The sequence below is a fragment of the Schistocerca serialis genome, chromosome 6 (assembly GCF_023864345.2).
Source record: "Schistocerca serialis cubense isolate TAMUIC-IGC-003099 chromosome 6, iqSchSeri2.2, whole genome shotgun sequence".
NCBI lineage: Eukaryota > Metazoa > Arthropoda > Insecta > Orthoptera > Acrididae > Schistocerca > Schistocerca serialis.
The window spans coordinates 665832969-665845870 of record NC_064643.1 but is presented as its reverse complement, the minus strand read 5'-3'; the positions used below and the strand labels follow the sequence as shown (position 1 = coordinate 665845870).

The following is a 12902-nucleotide window of genomic DNA, read 5'->3' as shown; positions in this document are numbered from 1 at the left end:
TACGAGATTTACTCGCCGATTTACCAGGTTCAGTGTAGCTATGATTTTTGTTGTTTTGAAAGCTTTTGGAAGATTACGAGACAGCATAATATTGATTAAGAAGCTCGCAATCAACTTGCGAGTCCTGTTTCCACAATTATGTCTTCAATGATAATCTCTTTCCTTACTGTTCGTTGCTGTGCCTTTTACAATTATATGTGCTATCTCATTTCATTGCTGGGCAAACGTTTCAGTTCCGTTTCACAGGACTAATGATTAGCATGATTTTAGTAATCGTTAACTTTATTTTTGGAAATTCCGAACGTTACGGAATTGTGATAATATTTAAAGAAAGAAAAACAATAATTATTTTAGAATTTGTTAAATTTAACTAAAAAAACAGTAATTTTCCCACATGTAATCTAAGCATGCTCATGCTTTCTTCTACTAGTATAATTCTTTAATTTTCTCATTTACTTTCATTAAGGTATTTGGTTTCCTTAATTTTGCGTTTTTTAAAATTTTTATATTTAATTATAATTTGGTATTAACTTTTTTATTTATTTTAAGTCTGATAATGACTTACAGTAATGGTAATAGGTAAATCGTGTAAGTCAAAGCAAAGGAATCAAGTTTATTATGTAGAAAAATGTCCTGTCGAAAGTATATTGCATCCTCCAATTTGACATCGCTAATTTTCCCTTTTACCATTTGTAGGTTAAAGTGATTCCACGATCTTTACAGATCAATATGCGTTATGTCTAGACAGAAGGCAGATGCAATTAAAGCACCTGGTATTGTTGGAATCACGGAAACACTGTATGGAATGTTATCAACGCGAAACTATGCATTCTTCCAGACTCAGAAACGATTCGGGCGAACATTAATAAAACAGACAATCTACAGGGTTGGATTCCTTACTGGAAATGGAGGCAACAATCGCCTATGGACATGTGTCTGGAAACAGATGGACTACGTGCAACGACAAAAAAATTCCAGAACACAGTACAGATTGCATCGCATCCACATCACAAAAGATTTTCAGAGTGGCCTCCATGGGATTGTAGGTGTCAGGGGTAGTAGTGATTGTCATGCTGGAAATACAGGGTGCTCCATCTGAAGTTTCGGATGAGATTATCTCGAAAATTATACATTGGGTAAAAATAGTGGATAAGAGAAGTTCGTAATATCAAAGGGGGACATCAAATAATACTACACGTGACCTACAGCCCCCACCCCCTTGGGCGGGACGGGGGGTAACTTTTAAATCTTAAATGGAAACACTCATTTTTTTTTGTTTGCAGATCTGGAGTCTCCATAAAAAAGTAACCAAGCTTTGTCTGAAACATTTTTTAAATCATTGACAGAGGGCTCTGAAATCGAGAAAAAAGTAAAATTGGGGAAGAACTCTGATATATTTAGAATTATCCGAGAAATTCGCATCAAATCGATAAAAAATGTGCATCAATTCTTTCGTTACGCCAGATTAAGCTATTTTTGCACAAAATGTACAGTATCCTACGTTTAGCCTTACCCAGGAACAACGACATGGACGTAGTAGAATGATGAAACTTCCTGGCAAATTAAAACTGTTTGCCGGACCGAGACACGAACTCGGGACCATCGCCTTTCGCGGGCAAGTGCTCTACAACTGAGCTACCCAAGGACGATTCACGCCCCGTCCTCACAGCTTTACTTCTGCTAGTATCTCGTCTCCTACCTTCCAAACTTTACAGAAGCTCTCCTGCGAACATGTAAAGTTTCATTTGTGTTGTTTACTACTAAACGCTGTGTAATGGTTACATTACACTTTAAATTGATGAGCAAGATGGAAACCGAAAATTCGTTCAAGCATCATCATAATATAGTCACTGGAACACAAACAGTTTATATACACGTACATTCTTCTTCGTTACAGATGGAGTATTTAATCACACATTATACTTAACTGCATTTGCCGTACTTAAAAATTCTTCATACAGCATACCAAAACTTCTTTTCCTATGCTAACCTCTTTATCCCATGGTGCCACTTACGCCTAATATTCTCTGTTACTTGTTGGTTATATTCAAGTTTCTATCAACCTATACAAATTTTCTCCTCTGTGGTTCTCTCTAGTTACATGGAAATAATTCCAGCATTCCATAGACGAAATCCATTATTACCTCTAAGTTAGGAAGGTACGATAACTGGAAGTACAGACATACCATCAGCGACAACTGCGAGCACCTGTGTATGCATAATATATAATTTATCTCAGATTTCCTTCCGCGGTGCTTTATACAACATTTTTTCAAGTGTAATGAGCCGTGGCCTATGGTTAGCGTCTTTGACTAATAATCGAACGTATACTGGTTTTGAACCTAACGATTGCTAAAATAAACAGCAGTGGCTACCGATTACTACCGCCATTAGAAGTCACCTTTGGTATGATAATGGCCTCGTCAAACAGGGCGGAGGAGAGGGAAGAGAGGTGCAGGGCTTTCTGTTGATCTTGAGGTGGAAAAATGCCCCTAAGATCGACAATGAGGAGTGATCAATGGAAACTGCTGCGTTAAAGAAGCATTGCATGTATACAAAGCACATATGGCCTCTGACAAAAAAAAATATAGGTGATGATGACTTCTCCATTGGCAAAAGATTCTGGATTACTCCTTACATTCTGATCTTTGGGAGGGAGCTGCAGAGGAGATGATTATGAGAAAAAGATGGAGCAACGAACGGAAGGCTAACATGGAATGTCAGAAGTTTGAACGGGAAAGGGAAGATAGAGAATCAGAAAAGGGTGATGTAAAAGATCAGTCTAGCTATACTGGTAATAAGGAAGTAAAATGGTATGAAGACAAGGATATCTGGCCAAACCAATCTAGGGTGACGTCAACAGGAGCAAAAATGGAATAACGGGGGTAAGATTCGTTATGAATAGGAAATGAGGGCAGATAAAAGTTACTGTGAGCAGTTCAGTGGTAGGGTTTTTCTGATGAGCATCGACAGAAAACTGACACCGACATTAATAGTTTTGGTATACATGCAGATTTCGCGAGCAGAAGATGAAGAGAAAAGCTGTGTGACATTACTGAGTGGATAATTCAGCGCATGAAGAAGGTGAAAATGTAACAAGTATGCGAGACTGGACTGCGTCTGTAAAGAAAGGAGTTTAAGAAAGGTTTACTTGGAGAGTATGAGCTCGGTAGTTGGAATGATTGAGTAGGGAGACTAATTTTGAAATAAATTTCAGCTGGTAATGGGGAATACTCCGTTCAAGAATGACGAGCGGAGATGTTATACGTGGAAAAGTCCCAGAATGAGTTTGCCAAAGATGTCGATATTGCGATAGGATATACCAGAGGTGTGGACTTCTGTAAAAAGAACAGTCACAGATCTTGGAAAGAGAAAAATGGCTCTGAGCACTATGGGACTTAACATCTGAGGTAATCAGTCTCCTAGAACTCCGAACTACTTAAACCTAACTAACCTAAGGACATCACACAAATCCATGCCCGAGGCAGCATTCGAACCTGCGGCCGTAGCTGTCGCGTGGTTCCAGACTGAAGAGCCTATAGCCACACGGCCATACCGGCTGGCTTGGAAAGAGAAACATTCGTACACGTAAGGTAACTGCTAAGAAACCTGCGGTAACAAAGAAATAGTTAAATTGATCGGAGAATGTAAGAAGTAAAAAAAATATTCAAGTAAATACAGAAATCGAGCAATATAAATTTCTTAGGAATGAAATAATTAGAAGGTGAGGGGAAGCCAAGGAGAGTGACTGCACAAAATACGTGAAGTAGCCGAAGAAGAAATACTCGTCGGAGGGCCTGGTTGAGTGTACATATCAGTTAAAACAACCTTGGGCGAAATGGAAAGCAAGGTAGGCAATATGAAGAGTGCAATATGCAGTCCACTATTAAACCCCGAGCAGTAGCAGGAGAGGTGAAAAGAGTACAGTGTGAGGGCAGCTCTGACGGAGAGGTATTGTCTGATGATGTGACAGAAGAAGAAATTAAAATCGATGAGAAAGAGGTAGGGGAACCAATATTAGAGACAGAATTTAAAAGAGTTTTGGAAAACTTGAGAAAAAATGAAGCTGAATTGGTTGTTAACATTGTCTCAGTATTTATAATATCATTGGTGCAAGTGGCAACCAAACGACTGTTCATGTCGGTGTGTAGAGACTGGCGACACACTGTCAGACTTTAGGAAAAGTATCATCCTCACAATGTCTGTAGATCGAAGAAAGAATGACGGAAATGAAGGAAAGGTTCAAGAGTGTGACTAGAATTCAGGGTGAATGGATATCAATGATAAGATTTGCTGATGACATAGCTACCCTCAGTAAAAGTGAAGATGAATGATTGAATTCACTGAATGAAATTAACGGGCTACTTAGTACAGAATATGCGTAGAGAGTAAACAGAAGAAAGAGGAAAGTAATGAGGGGTAGAAATAACGAGAATGTCGAGAAGCAAAACAGGTGATCACAAATTAAAAAAAAAATTAAGGAATTCTCCTACCTCTGAAAAAAATTACCCATGAAGGACGGAAGAGGAAGACATAAGAAGCAGGCTAGCAGAGGCAAAAAGGATTTCCTGGCCAAGAGAAGTCTACTACTATCAAACACTAATTTAGCTAAGAAATTTCTGAGAATGTACGTTTGGAACAAAGACCTGTGTGGTAGTAAAACATGGACCGTGGAAAGAATATTACAAATTAGGTGAACAGATAAGGAATGAGGACGATCGCGTAGAATCGTCGAGGAAAGGAACATGTGGAAAACACTGTCAAGAAGACTGTACGTGGTGATAGAACAGGTGTAAAGACATGCGAGAGAAACTTCGATGGTACTAGAGGGATCTGTAGAAGGTAAAAACCGTAGAGGTAGAGGGAAATTGCAATGTATCCAACTAATATTTGAGGACGTATGTTGAAAGTGCTGCTTAGACATGAAGAGGTTGGCACAGAGGAGGAATTCGTAGGGACCGCAGTCTAGTTAGAATACAACTTAAAACAGTCTGTAAGTCAATGCTTAATCTTATTACGAAGAGCTTCTGCGCAAGTTTCTCGACATCATGTGGGGTTCTTGCAACCAGCATGCTCTCAATAATGATCCGTGCGTCTCTAACTTTAAATGTGTAACAGGATATACAAGCCTCAAAACACCGCAATTAGTCGTTTGTGGTACCCTTTAACAGTACTAGTAGTTTCGGGGAAAATTTAAATACAATACTAGTAGTGTTGTACAGTATCAATTAGTTTTATGGGGGCATCTGATAATATATCCGTATCTCTTACTCATTGACGGTATTTTTACTTCAGTCTAACATCTCAGCGAAGCTATATCAACAAAGAACTCTGAACAGGCTTTACAACAACAGGAAACTTCCGCAGTCTTTAATTTTAACAACAGAAAGCAGAAATAAATCTGGTTAATTCAGTGTGTTTACAGACGTCTTCGTAATACTGAGGTTTCACTATCTACTGTTTTAAGGTGCCCAGAATTAATATGCAAACAAAATGTAATTTAATTCCAATGTTTTAGCTTCTTCAGATAGCCCTTTAATGTCAGATGCTATTCTTAAGGACTTTTTGTCACAATCACAGTTTTACATATAACGTAACATTTCATTATTCACAGAGCTGGGCCTTGCAGATAAAATTCGTGCAACCACAGGACGCCGGCTGGTACGAATGCCAAGTTTCCACGCATCCGCCGACCAGCATATTTGTTGAACTGAAAGTCACAGGTTAGTGTCATGTAGCGTTTCAGATTTCTTATATTCCTTACAAAAAGAACTAACAGGACAATATTGGTCGAAGTACTTATTTAGTTTATTGTTTTTCAGACATGTCGAAAGAGTACATAAAACAGTGAAACTCAAGTCATTTCACGGTGAAATAAGTCGAAATCGTATGCAGCATTATACACTGATGGATATAAAAATATTACACCATGAAACACTAGTTCTACGCTTATCAAACATAGTGGAGACTTTCATCGAATAAAGCGTATTTTACTGTTATCTTGAGCAATTTCGTACCATCCCTCAGATAAGTGATTTGCCAGTCTATAAAGATCACTGGATCTAGGCTGGTCTGGAAGTATTCGTAGTGTCATCGCATACAAGACACGCTTTTTGAATGACAAATCTGAGGATCTGACAAGCCAGCCAAGTATCCATACATTCCTCTGAGAGTCTGTTGTGTGAGCTGAATTGTCGGCTCGTACATTATCGTGCAGGAATATGCTGCTTGGTACCCTCGTCATGAAGGGTTAATGGTTAACCATTTTTGCACATACTGATAGACATTCGGTATCCCTCCAAGAATTTCCGCATAAGGTAAACTGCCATATTCAGTACCTCCCCAGCACATGATTCCAGGGACTGGAGATACATGGCTTTCTAGAACTGTCACTTCCGGAGAGCTTTCAACAGGCCGCCAAACTGACCAATATAATGTTAGTGGGAACTGTCATCACGACTCTCCACTGTCTGTCATGCCATTGATTTTCGCCTTTCTCAAGCACTGAACGATGGAGGTTAAATGATCTTGTACATGTAGTCTGCGAGCAGTGTTGCGATATCTACCTGGAAATTACCAGCAGCGTTTGACACGCTATGTGGCAATCATGTACGGTCAAATCTGTGGTAATGGCCTTTTCCTGTACTGGAAATATAGAAAATAAGCTCGTATAAGAACGAAATCTCTATCAACGTTTCCTGAATTAATTGTAGTAGTGCTGACACCATAGTTTACAGACAGTCTGGGTAACCAGTTATATTGGCCAGTGATGTTATATATATAGGGATCACGTCAACCCCTTACGCATCGACTACGGCCTGAAGAGGCCTCATTGAAGCGCCGAAACTGGTAGGTACAAAATAAATAAAATCATATTGGCGGCTGAAGGCTTTTCATTTTCTTACAATAGTAGAAGGCCGTGATCTCCAAGACCTACATTTTAGGTTAGGAATTTCGTAGTGTTCAGTGGAGGCGTCCATGGTGAAATGCTTCCCATTGCTGTCGGTGTAGGAAATCTGTCGCGAAGTGATAGGTATACAGCAGTGACCTACCTATCTGTTGTTAAATGAAACGTAATAAGTGAAAACATTCTGTTTGTACTTAACATGAAGTAAGTTTCCTATACAGGATGGTTCAGATGCCCCAACCGATTCGTTTTATGCAGTTCACAGTGCGTCTTTATCAGGAGCGATATCCCGAAGGTGACAGCCGCGTAATCGAAATAAGTTCCGTCTCATAGCTTTCGACGATTGTCAGCAAACGGAATCATACTGTTATAAATACGAGTGAGTGTTGGTCATGTGTTACGAGATATTTATGGACCAATATATACTTTACTTCTGATACACTTTTCCAAGAGTTTCCAATCATTCTTTGAGTAATTATTGGAGTAGTCATGCAGAGTTTGAATGTCTTGTAAGTTCATTCCACTTATAGCACTCAGTATTAGGTAAATGGTTCAGACAATGTTGAGTATCAATGGTAAAAGTTCAAGAACATCGTACAGTCCACTTTAGGTAAATTTGTGTTGAGCAAGCCTTAAGTAACTGAGCTCATGATGTATGTCAGGTGTTGATCTTTGCCCCAAGCGCTGACCACTTACCTTTCACCTGCTCTTTCGTTATATTTTCTATTGGTGATTCCCTCAATCTGTACATGCACTGACGGAAGAAATAGCTGTACCAATAACGAAATTTGCAACGTAAACGATGTTAGTAGGCGTGTTCTACATGTGAAAGATGATGTCTATTCAGATTTCAAGCCAGTTGCATAAGAGCCGTGTTAGTATAGCCACTATGATGGTGCAAATCAGATTTGCTTTAACTGCACGCATTGTAACGGCCGCGAGCATTAGATACCATTAAGAGGGGACGTGGTGAGTAGATGTTAGTCAAGAATGCCTTTAAGGCGACAAATACGCTATCATCGACACCTCACTAAGTTTTAACGAGGTCTTGTTAATAGGACTACGAAAAGCCGGTTATTCCTTGTGCGATGTTGCCGAAAGACTTGTCAGGGACCGAGCGAGGTGGCGCAGTGGTAGCACACTGGACTTGCATTCGGGAGGACGACGGTTCTAACCCGTGTTTGGCTATCCTGATTTAGGTTTTCCGTGATTTCCCTAAATCGCTCTAGGCAAATGCTGGGATAGGTCCTTTGAAAGGGCACGGCCGACTTCTTTCCCCATCCTTCCCTAATCCGATAGGACCGATGACCTTCCTGTTTGGTCCCTTCCCCCAAACAACCCCACCCAAACTTGTCAGAACTGCAACCATTGTACATTATTGCTGGCTGCAGTAGTGAAGAGACTGTACAGCCGCAAAAAGCCGGGCTCCGGCCAGCCTCGTAGCACTACCGAGAGGGTAGACAATCGTGTTCTGCGTCGTACTGCATTTGCTGCAGCAATTTGAGTGGCAGTCGGCATCACAGTGACACAACGAACTTTTACAGATCGATTGCTTTAAGGACAGTTCCGAGCCAGACGCCCTGTAGCGTGCATTCCACTGATCCCCAGCCACCGCCATTTGCAGCTGAAGTGGTGTCGAGCCACAGCTCATTGCAGGGAAGGACGGAGGTCTGTTGTGTTTTCTCATGATAGCTGATTCTCAGTCAGTGCCATTGATGGCAGTGTGTTGGTTACAAAGAGGCCAGCTGAGGGTCTGCAATCAACCTGTACCATGCTAGACAAACTGGACCCAAACCTGGAGGTACGGTCTGGGTTCCAATTTCATATAACAGAAGGAACGCTCTGGTGGTTATCTCACGCATCTTGACTGCAAAATTTGTATGTCTGTCTGTTTGTGCCGGCCGAGATGGCCGAGCGGTTCTAGGTGCTACAGTCTGGAACCGCGTGACCACTACGGTCGTATGTTCGAATCCTGCCTCGGGCATGGATGTGTGTGATGTCCTCAGGTTAGTTAGGTTTAAGTATTTCTAAGTTCTAGGGGATTGATGACCTCAGAAGTTAAGTCCCATAGTGCTCAGAGCCATTTGAACCATTTATCTGTTTGTGCTCTCTTTCGTGAACTGCATTCCAGGGAGTGTTTTACAAGAGGATATTGTCCACATAGCACTGTTATAACCCAACATACTCTAAACAGTGTCGACGTGTTGCCTTGGTCTCCAATCGAGCGCATGTGGGACGTCATCTGATGACAACTCCAGTGTCATCCACAGACAGCACTAATTGTCCCTGTATTGACCAATCAAGGGCAACAGACATGGAACTCCATTCTACAATCTGACTTCCGGCACCTAGATTAGACGTTTGCGTACCTGCATTCAACATTCTGGCCCCTATACGGGTTATTAATGTACCAGCATTATACATTTTCAATGGCTTATCTCGCTCTTACAATTACCTGTGATCTTGCCACGTTATTCATGATAATTTCTCGACACTAGTTCCGCCTCCCGTGAAGTCATAACAAGGCAGTTTCTCAACTCTAATTACGCTGGTTTCCTAGGTAGACCTTATATGTACTACACTCCTGGAAATGGAAAAAAGAACACATTGACACCGGTGTGTCGACCCACCATACTTGCTCCGGACACTGCGAGAGGGCTGTACAAGCAATGATCACACGCACGGCACAGCGGACACACCAGGAACCGCGGTGTTGGCCGTCGAATGGCGCTAGCTGCGCAGCATTTGCACCGCCGCCGTCAGTGTCAGCCAGTTTGCCGTGGCATACGGAGCTCCATCGCAGTCTTTAACACTGGTAGCATGCCGCGACAGCGTGGACGTGAACCGTATGTGCAGTTGACGGACTTTGAGCGAGGGCGTACAGTGGGCTTGCGGGAGGCCGGGTGGACGTACCGCCGAATTGCTCAACACGTGGGGCGTGAGGTCTCCACAGTACATCGATGTTGTCGCCAGTGGTCGGCGGAAGGTGCACGTGCCCGTCGACCTGGGACCGGACCGCAGCGACGCACGGATGCACGCCAAGACCGTAGGATCCTACACAGTGCCGTAGGGGACCGCACCGCCACTTCCCAGCAAATTAGGGACACTGTTGCTCCTGGGGTATCGGCGAGGACCATTCGCAACCGTCTCCAACATCGTGCAGCCCGCCTCCAGTGGTGTCGCGACAGGCGTGAATGGAGGGACGAATGGAGACGTGTCGTCTTCAGTGATGAGAGTCGCTTCTGCCTTGGTGCCAATGATGGTCGTATGCGTGTTTGTCGCCGTGCAGGTGAGCGCCACAATCAGGACTGCATACGACCGAGGCACACAGGGCCAACACCCGGCATCATGGTGTGGGGAGCGATCTCCTACACTGGCCGTACACCACTGGTGGTCGTCGAGGGGACACTGAATAGTGCACGGTACATCCAAACCGTCATCGAACCCATCGTTCTACCATTCCTAGACCGGCAAGGGAACTTGCTGTTCCAACAGGACAATGCACGTCCGCATGTATCCCGTGCCACCCAACGTGCTCTAGAAGGTGTAAGTGAACTACCCTGGCCAGCAAGATCTCCGGATCTGTCCCCCATTGAGCATGTTTGGGACTGGATGAAGCGTCGTCTCACGCGGTCTGCACGTCCAGCACGAACGCTGGTCCAACTGAGGCGCCAGGTGGAAATGGCATGGCAAGCCGTTCCATAGGACTACATCCAGCATCTCTACGATCGTCTCCATGGGAGAAAAGCAGCCTGCATTGCTGCGAAAGGTGGATATACACTGCACAAGTGCCGACATTGTGCATGCTCTGTTGCCTGTGTCTATGTGCCTGTGGTTCTGTCAGTGTGATCATGTGATGTATCTGACCCCAGGAATGTGTCAATAAAGTTTCCCCTTCCTGGGACAATGAATTCACGGTGTTCTTATTTCAATTTCCAGGAGTGTATTTGGCAATGCGTGCCACAAGTGGATCCAACATGTAAATGAAGTGATTGTGATGAGATCATGACCATAACAAGTCGTAGTGGTCTGAAATTGGACGTATCTCAGTATAAAATAAATCTGATTTGTGTATTATCTTATGTCTAGTGAGTAGAAAAAGTGGAAAATTTGTCGGATCCGGACGGTAGTATCAGTTGATGTTGTAGTGTCTTAGAACCTTTAATGCTCAGATATTACAATAGTTGTTCTTCTGGAGGTGCAACATTACGCTTCTTACAACAACATCGTTTCTGTACGAAAATACAGAGGCGGTGGCAGAGATCGCCGGAGCCCCGGACCTGCACCTGCGCAGCGGCAGCGAGCTGCGGCTGATATGCAAGCTGAAGCGGTCCACGGAGGCGCCGGAGTTCGTCTTCTGGTACCACGACGACCGCATGATCAACTTCGACGAGGACCGCGGCGTGGCTGTGAGCAAGGGGCGCGGCGGCAGCCAGCTGCTCATCCCGAGGGCGGAGCGCACGGACTCCGGCAACTACACGTGCGCGCCGTCCAACGCGAGAGCCGCCAGCATCACCGTGCACGTCATCGAGGGTGAGTGCGATCCACAGCAAACCGCGACAATGACAAGAAGTACTGTCCGAACTGAATGCGGACCAGTTCTAAAACAACATTTTCACTACTTTGCTCCCGAAACCAGTATCGTCTTGCGATTGCATGTCTCCCTACTAGATTGTGCTCGTCTCCCAGGCTTCGCTCAAACTGTGTAAATTTCTGTCATTAACATTAACTTCAGGGCTTCATCCTCTGTCACTCTTTCATAATCATCATGAGCAGGGGGTAATCTCTCATCAATGCGCAATTACCTCCACTGTAACCGTAGCGTCTACTCCAAGCTTTAGGGTCAGGATCTCTCTGTAAGAAAAATCAGCGTGAAACTGGGAAACGTGTGAAAGGAAGTGAAAACATGACGTATTTGGGCTAAATTATGGCTTCTAGTGATTGTCAGACTTAGCGGTTACAAAGAAATGACTGGGGAAGTACTAATTTCAAAATATACCTGGAAACTGGCAGTAAACTAACAGAATAGGTAATGTTTACTCGTAAACCTTCCTAAGAATCCCTACCATGCTTCCTTGTGCTAGGGGAAACATGTAATTGGAGCTTGCACAAGTTAACAGATCATCCTGCAAATACTGCATCGTCAACGAAAATATTTCCTCAACCTGACCACGATGTACATCAATAGCCAGGGAAGCGATGACATCGCAATTGGGAAAACAGACCGATCAGAATGTGGCTTGGGGTCCAGACGCACAGAGTGAAATAAGCAGACATTGGAACCATAGAAATTTCCTAGTGGATGAAAACTGTGTGCCGGACGGAGACTTGAACTCGAGACTCGACCCGATCTCCAGTTCGAGTCTCGGTTTGGCACACAGTTTTAATGAGGTAGGAACTTCAGATCAGCGCACACTCCGCTGCAGATTGAAAATCTCATTCTGTTATTGAAAGCCAATGGTAACAAGTAACATTGAGGTTAACCTGCTCGAGATATCTACTAATGGTTACAATGCAGAGAAAACATGTGAAGAAATTAACGAATTCGTGACATACATGACAGATGATATGAAACTGAAAGTACTTGGAAATTGGAATGACACTTATGGAAGTATATGTAGCCATAAATAATGTGAAATGTGGGCTACTCGCAATCGGACGAGAAAGGGAGTGGTTTATGACGTTACAGAGATAGCCTTCATTTTTTGAAGTTTTTATTCATAAACCCCAGCAAACATAAACATAATGGAATCATGCTACTATGGAAATATGGTAGTAAAAGTCTGAAGGTGTCATAGAGATATCATTTGGACTGTTAAACGGTTAGCAGAAATTGGCCAAGGTATAAGAATTTCTTTGAACCTGAGCATAACTAACTCAACACGTCCGTCTTAATGGAACAAAATCGACAAATGTAAAGGTAATATCCGGACTACCACAGGAAAGTGTGATAGGGCCGTTGCTGTTTACAATATTTATAAATGATCTAGTAGAA

General features: G+C 43.1%; 1 protein-coding gene across 1 annotated transcript in view; it reads left to right on the top strand.

Moving 5' to 3' along the window:
• LOC126483926 (lachesin-like) overlaps positions 1-12902 on the top strand; it is a 290487-nt gene that overhangs the window by 255746 nt on the left and 21839 nt on the right. Inside the window, exons 4-5 of the mRNA XM_050107201.1 lie at positions 5615-5723; positions 11156-11440. Of these exons, the coding sequence (XP_049963158.1) occupies positions 5615-5723; positions 11156-11440 (394 nt within the window). The remainder of the gene's footprint in view (positions 1-5614; positions 5724-11155; positions 11441-12902) is intronic.